Genomic DNA, 21467 nt, shown 5'->3' with positions numbered 1-21467 from the left:
ATTGCCAACGTTCAACATAGACGTGTAGACCTTTGCAAATGTTTTATGCATTATAAACGGATGCATAGAAAAAGTGCGGGCTTGAGGAAACCATTAGAGGAATAAAAGTGATATATATCTAAAGGACGTTAAATAACGAATCAGATAAAACATTTACGTGTTAACCTCACAATAAGCCAACAAATAATTAAACGTTTGAAAATTTACTTTAAGAACCACGGGAACCATTGCCAGAGAACGGATACTGTCGGACGATGCCGACGACGATGAAGCAAATAACGATGAAGAAGTAGGTACGGGCGATGCGCGGCCGACAGAGACCCCGGAAATGGAGGACGACCAACCGGACTGGGAACTAGGCATCCGGCGGTCGTCATTGGCAACGGTAGGAACATCCATTAAACAAATTGTTTATATCTTGATATTTTAAGGTACAATGTTTTACGACAATACGTTTTATCTAGTTTTTTTCCCCTCACAAACGTCTTTGTTTTTTAAAGGAAACAAAACGTATGCTAAATTTGTATTAATGATGGACGAACGCTGACCATGTCATGGTGTTCAAATACACCATGTCATTGCCTTGAACATTTAGGAAAATCGGAAGTCATGAGCACAAAGAATTTGTAAACAATGATAAATTGTGGTCATATGTTGGGTCTCCTATTATTTTGATCCGTTTATGTGTTCCTTGTCGCAACAGGTAATAAACTGCGAAGCTTATCAGTATTCTCAAATGCAAATACAACCATAAAATATACAATGGATAAAACATCTTCGTCCTTATCTCTAACATAAACACGACACATTTTATGTCATTGTAGGTGGTTACTCTTGATCATTAAATTCCGTTTTCTTATTATTAATCTCAAGATCAGCGTGAGCAAGCAATCGCATGATTAACGCAGATTAGAATTTCTGACATCTACGAATTGATTAAACTCGTATTAAAAGCCAATGAGATTATTCTGGCATACGGGGATTTTGATCACAATAAACTTCTCGCAGGCTTTTGTTAGACGTTTGAAAACGTTAAACAGTAAAATAAAGCTATTGACACGCCAGTCTGTGTATATTGTTATCGAACGAAGTCCGTGACAGTGTTTTTTTCGCATTGTAATTTAGGTAAGTAATTGTTTATTACCGTCAAATGTGTTAAATACCTCAGTAAACAAAAATAGAAGGAAAATGAGAACACCGGCCCATGCAGGGACCGATTCTGGAACTGACGTTAGAGAGGGCGTAACTTAGGGGCACAGCCTTTTGACATTCGCCTCAAACCGAAATTTAATAGTTTAAAATGTTCGCAGTTGGGTTTGAGTTTACTGCCCCGTAAAGATTTTAACAATTTCTAGTCACAAATGGTGCATTTTTATCGTATTATATACCCTTTTTCCAAAGTAATATTGAATGTAAACTTGGACAATCTTAGGGGAGAAAGTCTGCTTGCCTCGCCCGTTGAAACCGGTAATGCATGTATACAGATTTAGAAGTCTTTGAGGACTTGCATTTTCCAAAGTTCCAGTCTCCATGTGTTGACAAAAATATGTCCAATCGTTTTGCAAATTTATCGAATATATTACAAATATTCAATTATCCATTGCCACAACAACCAACTATGATAAATACAATATTTTCTTAATATTGTCTTGTGTAAATACGACAGTTTCTATGTAATGCATAGCCTTTGACAAGTCAATTCCGCCTTCTTATCAATAATATGTTCAGCGTAAAAACATGAACCTTTATGCATGATTAACGCAGACAAGAGCTAAGTTGGACGGATGACGTATAAATGAGAATTTTGACTTTTACTAATTTATTAAAGTATATATAATTTAATATTGATAATGTTTAACAGTAAAGTAGCAATTTAACACGCATGTACAGTAAGGGACAACACCGTCCTATTTATGACAAATAATTCAGTGATTCAATTGGAAGCTTATTTGTAATGTCATACCCTAATTTAGTTGGCAATATCATGATCTGGGCTATAATTAAATAGATACAATTGTTTATTTAAGAAAAACTGAAATACCATTACTGATAATAATATGTTGTCTCCATCACTGCCAGTGTCATAGCTAGGACCTTATTGGAGTGCAGTCATATGCCTGGTTTCAGTCTCATCCAGAAATAACCAAAATATTCAAATTGGAGAAATGCCATTATAGTAAATATAAGGTTTAGGATGACGACCGATTTAAACTTTTTATTATGTAATCGAAACAGCCGGCCAAATGGTCTGGCTTTTTAGCTTAGGAAGAGCTTCGCCAACAGTCGTTGTATCATCATAAACCCCTGTTAATAAGATAAGCTATTTTCTGTACCAATCTTTTAAAATAAGAGACTTGAATATATAAATCACCCCCTTAGACCTTCTGACATTCACTACTGTTAAATTGGCTTTACGTTTTTCGCGATATTGTATCACTTTAATGTAAATAATATATTGCATTTATTTTTGCATGCATGTTATATTTAGTATGTCTATATTTATTTGTGTTATGACGATGCGCTATATATGCTTGAGTTGAAAGAACATTCTGTTCTGTTCTGTTAAATTTAACACACAATTACTTCGACCTTATGTACATACGTTTCCAGACCAGGAGAATTGAAGAACTTACGCTGTCAGATATTGTTCTCGATCCAGATGGACTTGTCATGTATTACTGGCTGGTAAGACAATACTTATTTTATGAAATGGATTTATTTTGTCTGTATGCCATATTTGTCCGTCAGGGGAACAAAGAGGCATGATTTTCTTTCATAACCTGACCCTAAAGCAGGGTATATATTTACGTAACTTTAGCTTTCTGTGATTTGTATCTAGCAAAATGGACTCAATTTGCTCATAAATCATGCAAATGACTATCACTGTATTTTCAATATACCTGATTGTAGCCTTTTTTGTTTGGCTTAACAACATTGAGATTGACCATGCAATTTACTAGCAGAGAAAACTTCCATCTTCCCCAAAGCAGACTAGGCTATGTGCTAAAATTGGGAAGGTCGAGAAACTAAAAACAAACTTTTTGATTTGCCTATGGAAACATTGATAAAGAGCCAAGTTTCACGTTCTCCGTCTATATTACGGATGGTGCTTATGTAGCAACCCTAGCATTGAAAAATCATTTAAGTCAGATATGTTTTTTTTTAAATTCGACAAAGCTGCCCCTGAATAAATGAAAGCGCTGAAAGTATTCAATGGTTGTACGCGCGACAAGCGTGTTTTTTTTACAATTCTTTGTTTTACAATTCTGTTCACATGCAACAAAATTCAAATCCAAAAAATCGTTTGAGTGGCCCCAACCTGCAACCTACACGAGCTTATCATAACCTAATAATAGGTAAGGTTAATTGATACTTATATTATATAATAAGTTAGTTTCATAAAATATTCTGTTAAAAATATATGTACCAGGATAAAATTATGAGCATTGCTTTTATCTTGCAATTGTTTTGCTAGTGTAAAGGGGAAAAAAGTAAAACGATAATGGCGGAGGACGATTGTAATACTTGTTGTAAGTAAAATTAGACAAGGTCTTTCGGTCGACACATTTCAATTTTCTAAGTCATTATGTATAATTATCAATTCCCAAGATTTATTTAAGATTAATAGTCATGCTTACCAATTCATATTTACGATGTAATCTTATGAAGGTATTTAAATAAAGCATGAATTATTTTAACATTTCATGTCAAAGCGTAGATCTGTTGATACCTCATTTCGTTCTGCGGAACTAAAAGTCCGTTTTTAGACGGTGCTATGAGGTGATGACACTGTTTCACTTACCAACATTGTCAAGGTGAAGTTTTGACAAAACATATGCGTCATATACTGTCAAATGTTTTCCAGAGTGTAATACATAACAATCAAACCCGAATCCTAACACATATTTGTGTCCTATTTATATTGGTGCTGGTAGGGCTCGAACGAACCAGGAACCATCCCATTAGTGGAAGGATATATTGGGGATAACTCCTGTAAAGTTAGTCAGACATTCCCATTATGTCTAACTGTTGTATGCGTTTTAGGTGTATGAACGTGTTGTCAATGGACTGATTTAACTTATTGTTATATCACTTTTCTTCATTCGTTTCCTTCCAGGGAATCGTGACAATGGCGATCGTTTATAATATCACCGTCATTATGCTCAGAGTTGCCTTCAAGGAAATGAGGGATCAGGTTTGTTCCGTTGTATTTTTACAGAGGATTGCCAAGCATTATGTAGGGGTGCATACGTAATTTTGATGGTAAATAATTATAGTAATCGTAATATTCATCCTCATGACTATGTACATATATCTTAATGCTCGTGAATGAGCAATTCGTATGACAGAAAAGTTCTAGTGACAGAAGGTTCTGTAGAATGAGTTAGTTTGGATTCAGAGTAGTGTGTTTTTTTGAAGAAAAAAAAACAACATTAAATGGGAAACCTTCTTTCTCAGAAAGTAAATGAGATAGTTGTCAAACCGCTACAACTTGTTTGTAGAAAACTCGTAATCTTTCTCATCCATTGTAATAAACAGTTATGTTACGTCAAACTCAGGACATTGACATGTAATAGCCTCTGATTGATACACAGTTTCATCTGATTTATTTAGAACGCAAATATAACAAGTAATGAGAACGGATCACCTTTAAGATGAAATGGAAGCCATTATTGGCGAATTTTGGAGAATCTCTTGCAATAGTGAGCACTCATCCTCGATTTCTCCTTATCAGAAGAATACGAAAAGTATTTTCACTGGACTAGAAAGTGAAAATGTAAAATAGAGCCTGATAATATGCTCGCGATTGAATTCTATATTTCGCAGAATGTCTTTTGTCTGTTGTAACAAACTGAAATGTGTGTTTTAGAGTGTGAAATCGGTATTTTTTAAAACCTCTAAAAGTTAAACTGATCATCCATAGATAACTTCTGTTATCATTTAACGCCGCCAAGGGTACGACAACCGTCTGGCACCACATTCTTGTTTCAGGCTACCGAGGAATCTTTTTTTTCGCTATTAGACACGTTAGGAGACGTCATATTCATCGTGGACATAGCCGTTCACCTTCGAACTTCGTTCTATGAGGACGGCTGTTTAGTAAGATGTTGACTTTACATTATATGAATTTGTGAAGTAAAATAATATATCATTTATCAGGTACAAATTGTATTGATCAGTTTAATCTCTTTTCAAAATGTCGCAAAGCAAGACTTATAAATTCAAAGATTCGTAGTATATTGTGGTTCTTTACTGACAATATGTTAAGCAAAAATGCAGCAAAATCATTAAGGGTATCCATATTATTTTCAACATCAAACAGTCGTTTAGATCGTACTTTTCATATCATATGATATTCGCTAAAATTCATACTATTTACCTGGGCCGGTATTTATAAACCATATTAAGTCATTTCGTATCTGAGGTATTTTTTCTCAATTATGTATCTCACGTTTTTTTTTAAATATCTTCTTGAAGGTCTTGAATCCTAATGAAATTATGAAGCAGTACATGAATACCTGGAAGTTCATAATTGACGTCATTTCCATTCTTCCTATGGGGTATTTCTACAGTTTTATCAGTCTGTTCAGCAACGTCATATTTCTTGACATGGAATCGTTCATTCCAGGTACATGTTTTCTGCGTCTTTGTTCGTGCCAATTGACTTTTCGAATCAACAAATACTCTTTGTATTAATTATTTTGTTATGCTTTATTATAATATGAGGTCCTCTGAACAAGTTAGATATTTTTATTGATAGTTACATAGAAACAAAAAAAGTCTTTAATTCATATTATTAATGGCCACGCTACTATTTATTTTGAGCAGTGAATAACGTTAGAAAAATATCTTAAAATAGATACCCACCATAAATTTTCTTTGAATACTACTACAGGAAAAATGAAGATCCTGTTAGTTCGAGCGCCAAGACTGCTGAAATACTCAACGTTGGTCAGGTTCTTTGACCTAACAGACAGGTTTTTATGTTTTCATGTGTATCAATATCGCTGTGATCATAAATTTGGAGATATAGATTAACCCTTTAACCGATGTCCTTGTCAAAGTTATTTGATGCATACATTGATCGGTTATTTTAAAGCTTATTTATTTTCTCTGTTGTACTCTTTCGTCAATTTTGATTTTATTCATTGTTTAACTATTAAAATAATGAACAACGAGGTTATATCATTTAAGCACAGTCTACATTAACCGACTTTCAGTCGAACACAAAATCCCAACCTACTCCGGACCTTCAAACTGTCGCTGAACCTCTGGATGGTCATCCACTGGATAGGTTGTGTTTACTACCTTGTCTCGGAGTTTGAAGGACTGGGCACCAATGAATGGGTTTATCCTAATGAGACTGAATATGACGTTTTTTCAAGGTTGGTGTCATGAACATCATTAAAGTGTGTGTATGATCAGTGTTTGAATTATAAAACTTGCTTGACTTTTTGTGTTTTCATACATGATTAATTCATTGATTTCCATCTAAGATGTTTATGTTGATACAGTGTTTGATTTAACATTACGTTGGAAACTATAGGGCAATGAGTTATACGTTAAACGTTTGAGATCATACATATTTGTTAGTTATTTTGATCTTGATATTGTTGCCACTATAAGATTATTTCCAAACGTCTGCGCGTTTTTTATAGTTTCAGAAAAAAAAACTATAAATTCAGACTCGTAAAACAAATTCACAATATAGCGTGGACATTAACTGTACTAAAAGTGCAATTGAATAGCCGTATGAACAATACCATGAGTGCATTTAATGAAATAGCTAGAAAAACAGTTCAATTAAATAACAAAACAATTACATAGCCATTAGAGCGACGCAATGATATAGCCAGGGGAACAATAAAATTAAATAACCATAAGAACAGTACAATAAAAAATAACCATATTACCAGTCCAATATAATCGCCATAAGAACAGCAGAAAGGAAACAACAAGGACACGCGGGAAAGTTTAGGAGTAAGAAACTAAATGTATATATTAAGGTGGAACGCGACTATGAATTTTTTTTCGAGTTACTGTCTGAAAATTGGTATACGAATAGAAGAGCATATGCCCAGTTAGGGACTGTTTTTAGATTTTTGAGACGTCTGCCATATTTTTGCGTTCCAGCTACAATAACCGATATTTTCATCAATTCTTCGTTTACAGCTATGAAATTTAAACGTCAAGTACGCCTTGTGAAAAAGTTCACGCTCATATATTTTTCTTTCTCTTGTTGAACGTTATTGTTTCTAAATTCGTCTATAACGTCATTTTTCGCGGGAAAAACGGCGTCGTGTTTCGCTGAAAAAAGTGCGCCTTTCTTTAATTCTTGAAAAAACTGCTCGTTTAATTTTTGATTTTTTTTAAATACATGTATTCAATATTTTATTACAAATCGCCTGATACCAAAAAAAAGGGTACCTCACCGAGTTCGTTTTTGCGCAGTATCAAATAATCTAACCCCTATACCTGTTTCTAAAAATGACGTTAAAGACGAATTTTAAATAAATAACGTAAAACAAGAGAACGAAAAATATATGAGCGTGAACGTTTTCACAAGACGCACTTGAGGTTTAAATTTCTTAGCGGTAAACGAAGAATTAATGAAACTATCGGTTATTGTTGATGGAACGCAAAAATATGAGAGACGTCTCAAAATTGACGTCAGTGGTATATTTTGAGGAGTCATTGTTTCAAAACTGTTCCGAATATTGAAAATGTAAAAACAGACCCTAATTGGGCATATGCTCTTCTATTCGTATACCAAATTTCAGACAGTAACTCGAAAAAAAATTCATAGTCGCGTTCCACCTTAAGGTGAATCGTATTTAAAAAAATCTAAGTCACAGGATAATTTTATTCCAAAAACGTTCAAATAGTTTCAGAGCCATAATAACTTGCCTTAAATGATGCAAAAAACACACACAATTATTACGTTCGGCTAGGTTAGAAATGAAAAAGGAAGACGCAAATATTCCATCACTGTCAGACATTCTAGGAGTAGACTATCCTCAGCTGAGTCATATACTAGCTAATATATCATGATTCCCAGAGGTCGTGAGATTAACGTCTGCACGACTGTGTTTTTACAATGTACGTGGAATGGTTGTCGTGTTACGCCTCTGTTTAATAGTACTGATTGTAAAATACTTATATTGACTGCATCTCACCATCTTTTTATTTAATAATATTTTATATTTCCAACTTTTAGATTCTAAATTTCTAAATTATCAATATATTTTCTTCAAAGAAAAGACGACGTTTCTTTTTCTTACCCGCATTTGAGGATTTTGAAATTGTTTTAGTAATCAGTATTGCTCTGTAACGCCGCATAAACGTGTTTTTTTTTCGTTTTAAACAGGGTGACCACGTTTATGCAGCGACGCTTAACGCATAAAGCAGAAATTGCTTATATGGGGCGCAACTGTGCCTTTTTGCCACATTAAGAGGATTAACTAAACCATTTATTATAAAGCTAAAAAACAGAGTTCCTATATTTAAACAATAACGATGATAATGACGTTGATGATGATGATGATGATGATGATGATGATGATATCCGTCCGTCCGTCCCGAAATCTTGTGACATGGGAGTCTCCAGAGTCATCTACATTTATTCATTGGTGTGTGAATAATGATGGTAGTGGTTGTGATTGTGATTGTGATGATGATGATGATGAGGATGATGGTGGTGGTGGTGGTTGTGATTGTGGTAATGATGATGGTAGTTGTGATGATGTTGTTGATTATGATGATGATTAAGATTAGGGCGTAGCATATTACTGTCATTTTAAAGAAAATACGGGAAAAGTAGGCAACCAAATTGGTCAAATTTAAGGTAATATTTTGGCCAAAATTGAAAGTTGAAAATAAATTATTACTCCCCTTGAATTGTCCACATTGTATTGGTTACAAATGACTAGTGCATAAAAACACAATCAATGAAAGAAAGACGTCCATGATGACTCTATATCAGTCATCTGAGTCCTCTTGTTCAAGTGCCCAAAACGAATGTTGTGTTGAAATTTTTGGAAACAATATAATCTTCAGAAGTTTTCCTTTCGTTGCCCTGGTAACCAGAAATAGACACTGATGACCTAGACGTGAATAAATTTCACAATCGCACAATTACCAGTGGTTCTTGACATTGAAATAATTCTCAGCTCATCTGAGCACAAAGAGCGCATGTGGAGCTGTGAGGATTGTTGGATTTCTGACGTTTGTCCGTCATTAACAATTTACTTTTCTAGAAACGTTTGAAATGACGTTGAAAGTGCGCTTTGTCAAGGGTACATGCCCGTCAGTCTGACAAAAAGGCGAGAATATATGTTACGTCATACGACGATTCAATTTTCTGATTGTCCCAAATGACGGTGTTGTGCGTTGTCGTAACATATAGTCCCACCATTAAACGGGCCAAACGTCATTTCAAACGTTTTCGCAGAAAGATAAATTGGTTTTGTTCACATTTAAACCAATCTTAGTAAATCTTTGTCTGAATTTACGTCTCAAAAAGTTTAGTTCAAAGCTTGGTAAAGTGGACACAAAAAACTATGTCCGATTTTGATGAAACTTTATCAAGCAATATTGTACTAGTATATGTTTCAATTGTTTTTTATGCAGCGAAAGTGTGCCTTTTTGCCACATAAGAAAGTCCTGTTTATGCGTTGAAAAACACCGCATAAACGTGGTCGATTTCGTATATGCGGCGATGATGTTATTCGGCGTTACATTGCCCTCTTCTTTGTTGAAGTAGAGGGACCTCATGTAACAAACGCGAAACGGCGAGGACTTCTTAAGCATACCAGACTTTTTGCATATATATTCAGTAGCTTTTATCAATTAGCCAAAATACATTATAAAATTCAATTTTGATAAATGAAAAAGATTTGATTGTGAGAATCATAAAGAAAGGTCCTATTAAAAGTGTAAAAGCTCTTAAAGAAGTAAACATTACGCTAACAAAATGAAAACAAATATAGGGAGCTTAGGTAAATCCTGGTATAAGGTACTCAAGAAGTTTCGAGAAATCGGGGCCAGGTTATACAGCACAGGCAAATTGTGAACAATATATTGACAGATATATGTATTCCTTTACATATAAACACTAAGCAGTTTAGCACAAATTAATTTACTGTCACAATTAATTCAGAACCATGCATTATACAGTAGATAAAAAAGCGAAACACTAGTATTTTCAAAGATAAAAAATGATAAGACATTTAATGACGACACATATTTTTACATTTGTCTAGAAAATACATGCATGGCTTGTATAGCTTTTCGCATAAATATTGCTTAAAAAAGAATATGCCCAAATACTAGATGTTGAAACATCCAAATAAAAAAGATAACTCTTAAAATAAAAGTATCAGTAATCTCCACCTTAAAACAAATGTCTCCTTATCTCGATTTCTGTATTGATAGTAGGTATAATAGCTGACACCATCGTGGTACACGTATGCAAAATGAGAATAATACATTAAATGTGGCTTTTTTATCTAACGATGAATAAGTACATTTTCATATTATCGAAAGTAGATTATCACCAAGCCAAATAGTTTAGATGTATATAATGTATAATTGTTTTCATATGATTTGATGATTTCTAGGAAGTATATTCGAGTCACCTATTGGTCTTTGATGACACTTACAACAATTGGAGAAAGACCCCCTCCGGAAACGGACCTGGTATGAAACATAATCAAACAATTTATACCATGTTCTGGAGACAAACCTGAAATTGATCATAATAAAATATTTTACCCCATGTACTGCAGACAGACCTGGTATGGATCAAAATCAAACAATTTACACCATGTTCTTGAGACAGCCCTGAAATTGATCATAATAAAATATTTTACCTCATGTACTGCAGACAGACCTGGTATGGATCAAAATCAAACATTTTACACCATGTGCTGGAGACAAACCTGAAATGGATTATAAACAAACATTTTACACCATGTACCGAATACAGGCCTTGTATGGGTCAAAATCAAACACTTTAGCCCTTGTACTGGAGATAGACGTAGTCTGGATCAAAATCAAACATTTTACCCCATGTAATGAGGACATACCTGGTATGGATCACAAGCAAACATTTTACCTCATGTACCGACAACTAACCTGCTTTTGATTAAAATCAAACACTGTGCTTTACATTTGCTCACTTATATCACATTGTAACGTTGCTATAGTTTTGTGTCTGCTGGTCTTGTCCCTGAATATGTCATTCTTTCACTGTATTATTAGTTTCAATTGTACGTTCTAAAGTAAGTTCGAAATATGTTTTTAAAGAACAAAGTAACCTATTGTTTAGTGTGAAAGGTATCGTTGAACCAGTTAAACACTGCAACTACAAATGTTGTCATCTCTAATGTATTAATTCTATATACCGGAATACTCAAACTGTAATTTGTAAATCTTCTTTTATTACACTCAACACATTATACATGTGAATAGAGGTAGACATTATATTATAATATTATATAATTATAATATAAAAAAAAACAATTAAAGAACCAGGTTTTGGGGGTCGGATGTTAAAGCATAATACATTTGAATTTGAAGTGTTACACTTAACCATAACTACTTATAGCCGAACTACTCATCTATAAAATACAAGGTTATATTGCCAGGTGGGTTTAGCAATGATTTAAATACAAAAGAATTTGCCTGTGAGTTTTAGCTTTTAACAATTATTCTCACACATTATCCGTTGGAAAGATATTATATTGACATAATTTCTATGAATAGCTGGTAAATATTTGCCAAGTGGTTGCATTTTAGAATGTAATGAAATTCATCGCCAATGTCATTTAACATTTTCGGTCATTTCTTTGAATACCATACCAGCGACCCGTCTCAACGGGCAAATAATTATAAATGATACACATGTTTAAAGTTTATATAGTGTCGAGGGTCAATGCCGCCTTAGCAAACAATAGCTGTTTTGATCCAGTTTAATTGTCAAATTACATGGACAAGCCAGTTAAATAATACCAGTTTTTACCAGGTTTATGGCCTAACAGATCATTAATGAGGATGAACATTGCCACAACTAAATAAAAGCAGATTGCATTTGTTATATCTTAATTAACAATTGCTCGGGTTTCCGCACTAAAATTGGCAGTGAAACAGGGAAACATGATTATTAAATCTTGTAAATGTATCAAAAGAAGCACGGTACCCGATAAGCGAACCTTCAAATATATTTTGAAAACAAAATGTGAGGAATATATTTAAGTCAATATTATACATCATTGTTATACTTGGTGTTTTTTGTTTAACCATACTGTATCTTTTGTTAATTTTATTTTTTTCTAAATAATAAAAATGCATTCTCAGAACTCGTTTAAGCTGATGACTTCACAATTTTTACAGGAGTTCGTCTTTACTGGCGTCACGTTTTTGATCGGCGTGTTTGTGTTTGCGGCAGTTGTTGGAAACGTAGGTGACGTTATCAGCAACATGAACGCTGCAAGAACAGAATTTCAGTCAAGGTTTTAAATTTTAAATTGCCTTCTCATGTTTTTCTTTTTTGTGCTATTGGAAATGTTCCGACTCATGTAAACTACTCATATTAAAGACCGGTTAGGAACTAATGCGATTATAACATCAGAAAAGAAAAAAATATATACAAATTGTCAATTGTTCAGTGTCCATGAAATGAAGATATAAACAATAAATTGAAAAAAAAAATCTACGATATATTCGATTTCAGAATGGACCAGATCAAGTCTTACCTGCAGCATCGACACGTTAATGAAAGACTGCAGAACAGGGTGAAGAGATGGGCGGATTACACGTGGAACAGGTAATGTAACAATTAGATCTAAAACCATATTCTTAAATATACAAAGACTAATCAATCTAAATGGTTGTTCTGGTGTCTACACGTTTTTATTGTTTGGGGTATTTACTTAAGTTTGCTGTGTTAAAAGTTAATGCATACTTAATATAAGAATTACCTTTTGCTTTTGATCTTTATTTAGGATTGTTGGGATAAAAGTGAGGTTTGTGCACTTTAACGGGTTTAAACCCCCAGTAAATTTTCATTTTACTGACCGTTCCAAGGCGGTACCTAACAACCCTTAATAAACATACCTAGTTTATTTATATAGTATGTATGCACTGTGCTGCTTGTGGAGTTTTGTGCTGTTCTTCCATGTTTCTTAATTGTGATTTTATGTGCTATGTCTTTGGCGTTTACCCAGTGCCATTAAACCGAGTTTATGTTTAAACTATTTGCTACTGAGCTTGTTTCTGTAGCTTTTCGCATAAATATTGTAAAATGATACTTCAACTAATCATACTACACATAACAATTGCAATTTAATGTCCTTTCAGCAACATAGACTTGTGTGTGTATCAACCATAACAGTAAAGATGATATCAATTGTAATTCCTACATACTCAAACTTTCAGAAACATAATGCTAAACTGATTTGTCAATTCCAAAGTCTTACAGGTTAAACAATTAAACATCTGGTTATTTTTTTTTCAGAACACAGTCCATTGATGAACCTTCTTTGCTACAACTTCTTCCTAATCGCCTAAGAACAGAGATAGCGATCAGTGTTCATCTTGAAACGCTGAAGAAGGTCAGTAGTCTGATGTATATCAAACAGGCAACCTGTCTATTATATACGATTGTGCCCGATATGCTAGAAACAATGTATTGTTGTTGGTATGTTCTACTTCTAGAAAGATGTTTTCTTGTTCAACCTGTAAGTTAGTTTAATTCACTAATTTATATTGTCTTTCTTGGTTGAAAAAGTATCATTAAAACTCCATAAGACATTTTTCATCTGGTAGACCATTTTGAAAAAAACAACACTACACATTTGAATGGAATATTATTACGTTACATTTGCCCGACTTTGTATTACAGTAAAGCATAAAGCAAGATTTCAAATGTTTTTGTTGTACCCATGTTTACGTATGCTAATCAAAACCAAGAAAGCAAAATGAAATCTTGAAACATCTTCAAGTCTGAAAAGTGCGCCATGTTGTATTTTGGAATGCCCTTTATTACATGCACTCTGGATAAAATGAAAAAGAAACTACAGTGGATTTGGGTAGAAAATCGTTTTAATTTACAAACACATCTCTTGAAAATGACAAAAGGTTTACAAGTTACAATTCAATGGAAACAATGAAGTTAGTCAAGTATCCCACATGTATACATTTAAAGGGAAGGAAACGACCTCAAGGAGAATAACACCTTACTTAACACTGGAATGTTATGTGAGTTAGCGTTACGATTGAAAGAACTTAGCATCATTGTACAGGTGAAGATTTTCGAAGAGTGTGAAGAAGGTTTACTTCGTGAGCTTGTTCTGAAGCTGAGGCCCCAAGTGTACAGTCCCGGAGATTACATTTGTCGCACGGGCGAGGTTGGAAAGGAGATGTTTATTGTCAATCACGGAAAAGTCGAGGTAATGGGTTTTACATGACATACTACTTACTACTTACATAAATCTAAAATGCAAAACTCATTTGTTGATATAAAACATCATTAACATGTAGAAATCTAACATTATATCCAAAGTTATAGGCAATTTCAATACAATGTGTATATACAATGAACCTACCATACATTTGCAGATACTTGTTTCAAATCACGTCGCTGGAAAAAGGACTTACCTGACAACCCTTTCCTCGGGCTCCTACTTTGGTGAAATCAGCTTGCTCAAAATAGACGAAGGGCAAAATAGGTAGTGCAATGATAATACAATAGTCTTGGTCAAGGCATATAATAGACAAGTTGTGCATTTACCACCGTAAAGCCCATATCAGATTCACAACATTTCCTTTAAAGGACATGTTTAAAGTATTTCAAAATGTGAAACTAAGCAAACGATTATCACATCGAATACCAAGTCTCCACATTATTACGAGTCAATATGTCTTCTCCATGTGTATTAAAAAGGTTTTAATGAATCTCTAAATGAAAAAGATACATTTTCAAAATATATACGAGGGTTTTAAATACCCAAAGTGGAACCTATACATTTTAGGTCAAACTATACTAATTCTTTGACTTTAAGCGTTACCAGGAATTATTGTTTCGGATTATAACAAATAAAAGTTGAAACAAATGGAAACAAATGTGAATATGGCCCTAAAATAAGAATGTATAACATGAAAGACTCAACTCAAAGTTTACGTTTGTTTAGCTCAATAATGTTTGTATTTAGGATAATTCGGCCGGATTGACTCGTATTGAAAATTAATTGATTGGTTTGATCTTAATATACATATGACAAAGTGAACAACCCAGGATATGTAATTTATTTTAATATTTATTGCTTATTAGTATCCCTTTGAAGGCTAGTATTTATTTGAAACAAAATTTCCGACACGACAATTGCAGTCAACTTAATTTCTTTCAGTTAAATCGGGTTTTAAATAATAGTTTGAGCTTAATTGCGTAAACAGTTTAAAAAATATATTTCGATACCTTATCTATTGATAATACAATGAAAGAAATAATGATTAAGCAAGAACATATTTGATAGTGAATTGCTGAAACATACATTAACAAACCAGCAAATGTATTGATCATAACTATTGTTAGGCTCCCAAACGTCTGATCAAACACACATGTATGATCAAACTTCTTAACAAACACAGATGGATTATCAAACGTCTGAACAAACACAGATGTACGTGTATCATTTACATATAATTTTTATGAATGTTTTCAACTTAATATTATAAGAAACTAGAGTGTAAATATAGGTTAATTGCAATTTAATATTGCATAAGGTATTTACCTAGTCGTTGATGGGAAGCGTAATCTCATGTACTCATCTCACTACTTTGAATGAACATTTATCTTTAAAGCTGCACTCTCACAGATATACCATTTTGACAACTTTTTTTTATTTTTTGTCTTGGAAAGAGCAGATTTTTGCGTATATATCTGCAAACCAATGATATACGATTGCTGATAAAAAAGCAGATCGTAGAATTTCCTATTTCCGTTCCAAAATTAATGTTCTGTGGCTTAAACCTTACTTACGGTTGAAGAAATATGCATAAAACATCAATTTTTGAACTTAAATATAAAAATATGCGATCATATTTTTTGTCAGCAGTCTGGTATATATATATATATATATATATATATATATATATATATATATATATATATATATATATATATATATATATATATATATATATATATATATAACTGGTTTCCAGGGATTTTTGCAAATATTGGCACGTTCCAAGACAAAAAATAAAAAAAATGTTGTCAAAACGTTCAATCTGTGAGAATGCAGCTTTTACATTAGATGTTGTTTTACATTTGTCTCTCATATAAGTCTATATGATGATAACTCTTTGCATCAAATATAACATTGGTAGGTTTATTGTTATGATACTATAGATTCTATGTTTATTTATATGTAAGAGGTGGAACGTTAATAAAATATAAGGAAATGTAAAAATGTCCTTCTTGTTATCATTATCAAAAAGCTGCATACACATAGTTAAACGATTTTCCAGGCGGACGGCTGATGTAAGGGCCGTTGGTTATTCAGAGTTGCTACGTCTGTCTCGTAAGGATCTCATGTCGGTAAGTACATATTGACCAATTTGAATGAAAAAGACTGGCCTTATTAAGAGGAGTCCAGTTAATTTACGAACAATAAATCCAGTGCGACATTGTCTTGTTTATTAACTTGTAGCAAAGTTACGTAATGTACGTCTGTTAAGTTATTCTTATTTATTAGTAAATTAGTAAAAATATTGTGTGTAACTTCTTATGTTATCTTCTTTTTCGTGGATCTGATACAAACGCCATTTTTGCTAATTGTATAGGCTCTGGTCGAGTATCCAAATGCAAAACGAATACTGGAAGAAATAGCTCGTAAAAGGTAAGCAGACATACGACGAATGTTTCATTTGTAGTGTTATTGAACTTACTACATGACTCTGTATTAACAAACGTATACAAATCAAGTTATTAACTTGGCAATGTTTGGTCATGATCCTTGAAACACTATTTGGAAATTGTTTAGGCTACCGGGCTTGTCCCAGTAGTTTCCATATTTCTATGATGCATCAACAGATTGCAAGCCTGCATGAAATGACTGCAAACTTACCTTGTAAGTGGTATATATTCAAATTTGTCACGGTAGTGAACTGTTATTGCTTTCAAAGGATAAATAACAGACGCATTTACACTATACGTATCTTGTCACTAAGGCCACAATAAAGCTTCAGTACGAAAAGTTAACAATTTCATAATACAATTGATGTAGGAAATACTACCCAATAAACGCCGAGGACAATTCGGAAACTGCGTCATCATCGCTTTCGTTGGATACACTCTGTCATTTGCAAGTTTTATGTACAATCACAGGTATCGGACAACTCAAGGGATGCGTCCTTCAAGTTCAATAGATGATCAAGTTGTTGTAGGCGCTTCAACCGACTCGATAGATACTCCCGGTCGATCCTCCCGCAGTTTACTCGACGTAATCAAGTCTGACAACTTCAAGAGACTTATTGAAGCAAGACGTAAGGGGCAGCTACTTTATGAAATGTTTTGAATTGTCCATACGAGATTAAGCTGTAAATGTTGTGACATAACAACAAATATTCTTGACTGCTAGTAAAGTAAACCTTTCATAAAATACAAACTGTAATTAACTTTGTTGAAATGAAATACCGGAAATAGAATACAGGCAAAAATACCGAAATAAACGTGCAGGAAATATTATTCTGGAATTAAAATTGTAACACAGGTACATGCTGAAGGTGAATGAGTTTTATATAATGTAACGTAAGTCTTTGTTAGTTTAAGCTCATTTTGGGTTTTGCTTTGATCACTATGTTAAAACGTAATCGTTAACTTTTCAGGTGACGAAATGCGCCAATTAAAATCTGTCTTAGATGAACTAAAGCAGTTTGACTGCGTAGTAAGTATAATGTGTCTTGCAGATTATCATGTGTAATATTGACAAATTGTTTGATTAAAATTCTTATATCGACACATTGACGAAGCCGTACGTGAGTTTCATCAAACTTCGATCACTATTGTAAGGTTAGGCAAATGTGTGAAAACTTTTTGCTACACAAGTCAAGTCAAGTTTTCTTTATTCCACTCATTCCAATACAAACATGGATAAATGAGGTAATATCAAATGATAAATGTCACAAAGGCCACACAGTAACTATATTGTACCATAGTCCAAAGTTTACTGTGCAGAAGGTAGCGTGTTCATATTGAATTTTCGTTCATATATATTTGCACAATCTTATGGATTTGGTCCTGTTGTGATATATTAAAAAAAATGTATGACTAAACGCAGAAAACAATATATATGCAAAAAGCTACAGAAACATGCTCAGTAGCAAAAAGTTTAAACATAAACCCGGTTTAGTGGCAATGGGCAACGCCAAAGGCATAGAACACAAATACACAAACAAGAAACATAGAACAGCACACAACTCTACAAACATACTCAATATAGTTTGAGTAAATACATGGACGGAAACCTAATTCTAATTAAAGTGTGTGCAGTCTTTGCTTCAATGAAATCAGACTTAATACTTATCATGGTCATTATTTATAACGATGTTTTGTTAATTGAGTAATGTGTTTGTTGTTTTGAAACAATGCGTGTCTCTCGTCATGTTTTTGTTTTGCTTTGGTAATTGTACTTTGAAAATTGTCCTGAATAAATTTTATGCAAGTAGGTGTATCCTTGAAGTCTTCATTGCCTTATTGAAATCACAAATTTCGCAAACTTTTAAGTCCACAAATGCTTGATTTGAATGCTCATTAAGTATTATGTAAACGTTTACCCAATATCTTCACATCGTCATCTCTCTAATGATGGGTCAGCGTGAATCCAACATCCACATAATTGTTCATCAGATGCCGTAGCTAGATTTCTTAAAGACTGCTTTAAAGGGAAATAAAGTATTTATTCCATATATTTTAGGCCACAAAGGAACGGACCACTTCACTGCAGAAACAGGTAACTTTTCTCTAAACATTTTAATCAACGCATTTGTTAATGTATTCTTAATTTACGGCGATGTTATCATTATAGCACGTTTTATTTACACTAGCGGATCCAGGTGGGGGTGCATCTGAAACCACACCAAACACTTTAGATCGTCTAAATTGACTTTTTTATATAGGAGGATTCTGGATTCGACCCTGCTTTATGTTTAAATATGGCGGTGATTTACAATCAATAGTCATTCAAATTTAAATTGATCCATCTTGTGAATTTTGTGATCATTTAAAGATAGCATACCACGTTCGCTCACCCTAGATTTATTCATTGGCAGATAATGTTTTGTACTTGAAATTATGTTATAAGTCAATACGATGCATTTATAAAGTATCGTATTGTTATAGCCTTCAACTTGCCGATTCTGATGAAGCTTATTTGTTAAATTTTGAAATTTATAATTACTGGTAAATGTTCTGACCAAGGCAGTTTAACATACTTAACATTCACGAATGACAACACTGATATTGGTTTTATGTGTCTTGTCTTGTAACGTTATGTCACTTGTTTGATGTTTGTTTTGCCTTGATACTTTTGCATTGAAACATGAGTTTAGGCTTCTAGAGTTGTCATTGTAGTTTCCATCGTTTCATTTTATAGCAATTAGTATTAATAATGTTTGTATTAAATTGTTTCATTGTAGAATGAATCTCTTATTGAAGAGATAAGGCTGAGAGATACGGACATTTTGAAGTTGAAAAACGAAATCGCTCGGCTAAAATCAAAGGAAATGGCATTTCGTTTGATAAACAGACAACCGCCTAAACGTTCTGCAATAAACGGACATAATTATCCAACTGAACAGAAGGGAAATGGACATTGTATCTGTATTTGTAATTCTGAATCCTGCAAGAGGTGTGCGACTGAAAGTGGTGAACATTGTCAAAATAACGCTAGGCACCAAACATCGAGAACATCAAACCTAAAACGCAACGGTGAAAATGATATTCCTAGAAAATATATTTTAAACAAGTGCAGAACTCTGCAATATTCCTCATCCGAGCCAAATATGTCACGAAATCCTGAGCATTTACGAAGACTTCCTTCGTCCAAAGAAAAGAAAGGTATTGATCCCAACTACACATCGCTTTCAATGCCTAATTCACCTTTCCAAAAAAGGACGTCAGCAATGAAGAGAATCGATCTTGTAAATTATGTAAGTAAAGCAACAAGCAACTCTCCATCTTGCCACGATGGTCAAGGGACAGTACAAAGCAAAGACGTTATATCCGATACAGAGTCTTGTGAGCTTAGTGTGATAGAGAAGTTACTGTCTTTAGATATGTCGGACGCATCCCTATATTCCTCAGATGAACATAGTGATAGCGACCTTGAAGTGAGTGGAGTGTGAGCAGATGGTATTGTTACATACTTCTTCTGCGAGTTGTCTATTTTGTTAAATTGTGTTTACAGGTTGATATAAATTGGTTCTCTGAGAAGTCTCAAAAAGGTTATTTATTTGTAGTCTAAAATCAAACTAGAATTTGACACAATCGCAAGTGCGGTCTTCTAATGAGTAAATATACGCATTCATCCACATTACTGTCCGAACGGTTGGACAAAAACGTTGTTTTTGTACAATCAAACGTGGATTTGACACCTCTAACACTACATATATGTAGGTTGTTATTGGTGAAGTTTTGTGTTGTTGTGCCGTGTTTCTAGTTTGTGAATGTTTTTTTTTCGTTCTGGTCTTATTGTTAGAAATGACGAAAACACAAACGACTATTATTGTGAAACTGAAATTAACATTTTAAAACAATTGGTTAATAAAAAAAACATTTTGGTCGGTAAATAATTGATGCAGAATGCATTAAAATGCATGTGTCTTTTTTAAATATGTAGCCGTTATCCATTATATTACGTGACGTAAATGTGTTTTTGTATATGATCTTGCTTTGTAGTCTGCATAAACCGGTCTTTTTTACTGGACGCATACATTTTTCACTTACCAGGCAAAAGTTGGTACCTGAATCGGTACTTTTCATTCTAAATCCGCAATTTTGTTTGCCATGAAATATTTTTCTCACTTTATGTTTGCATTAAACGAAACTGTTAAGTGACCTGGCCACATCAAATTACCCACTCACGCAAAACACTTGAGTCTTATTCACACCGGTGAATACGGATATACCTTTCACTCGAATATATCTGAACCGTTATGTGATTACGGAGAATTAACTTATTGAGTGTGAGTTAGAGTGATTCTTCTGAATTCGTCCCTGAATGTCTATCGGATCTACACCAAATGTTTGGAGTCAATGGTATCTTAAAATAACATATGTAATCTAAAAAAAAAATGAAGGTATTAAAAGGAAATAGTCTTAGTTTTCCGTAAAAGACACAGTTCGAACGTAACTGCAAATGAAAGTTAAACATGGTAGAGTATACTGTTTTTTTGTAATGGTGATT

General features: G+C 33.6%; 1 protein-coding gene across 1 annotated transcript; it reads left to right on the top strand.

Annotated features, from left to right (window-relative positions):
• Positions 1-281: 281 nt before the first annotated feature.
• On the top strand, positions 282-20406 carry LOC128202805 (cyclic nucleotide-gated cation channel alpha-3-like). Its single transcript, XM_052903956.1, has 19 exons — positions 282-385; positions 2611-2685; positions 4118-4195; positions 4993-5100; positions 5479-5629; positions 5897-5978; positions 6222-6386; positions 10620-10698; positions 12394-12512; positions 12734-12826; positions 13517-13613; positions 14304-14450; positions 14620-14729; positions 16531-16600; positions 16846-16901; positions 17390-17547; positions 17890-17948; positions 18978-19013; positions 19699-20406. The coding sequence occupies exons 1-19, from the start codon at positions 329-331 to the stop codon at positions 20404-20406; spliced, it is 2448 nt and encodes an 815-aa protein (XP_052759916.1). The 5' UTR covers positions 282-328.
• Positions 20407-21467: the final 1061 nt, after the last annotated feature.

This window comes from Mya arenaria, chromosome 9 (assembly GCF_026914265.1).
Source record: "Mya arenaria isolate MELC-2E11 chromosome 9, ASM2691426v1".
Classification (NCBI taxonomy): domain Eukaryota; kingdom Metazoa; phylum Mollusca; class Bivalvia; order Myida; family Myidae; genus Mya; species Mya arenaria.
This window is presented reverse-complemented; position numbering and strand designations above follow the sequence as displayed.

Coding starts and splice junctions, on each gene's coding strand:
- LOC128202805 (XM_052903956.1), top strand. CDS start 329: ATGGAGGACGACCAACCGGACTGGGAACTAGGCATCCGGCGGTCGTCA. Junction 2,686..4,117: donor TTGTCATGTATTACTGGCTG/GTAAGACAATAC, acceptor GTTTCCTTCCAG/GGAATCGTGACAATGGCGAT. Junction 10,699..12,393: donor CCCCTCCGGAAACGGACCTG/GTATGAAACATA, acceptor CAATTTTTACAG/GAGTTCGTCTTTACTGGCGT.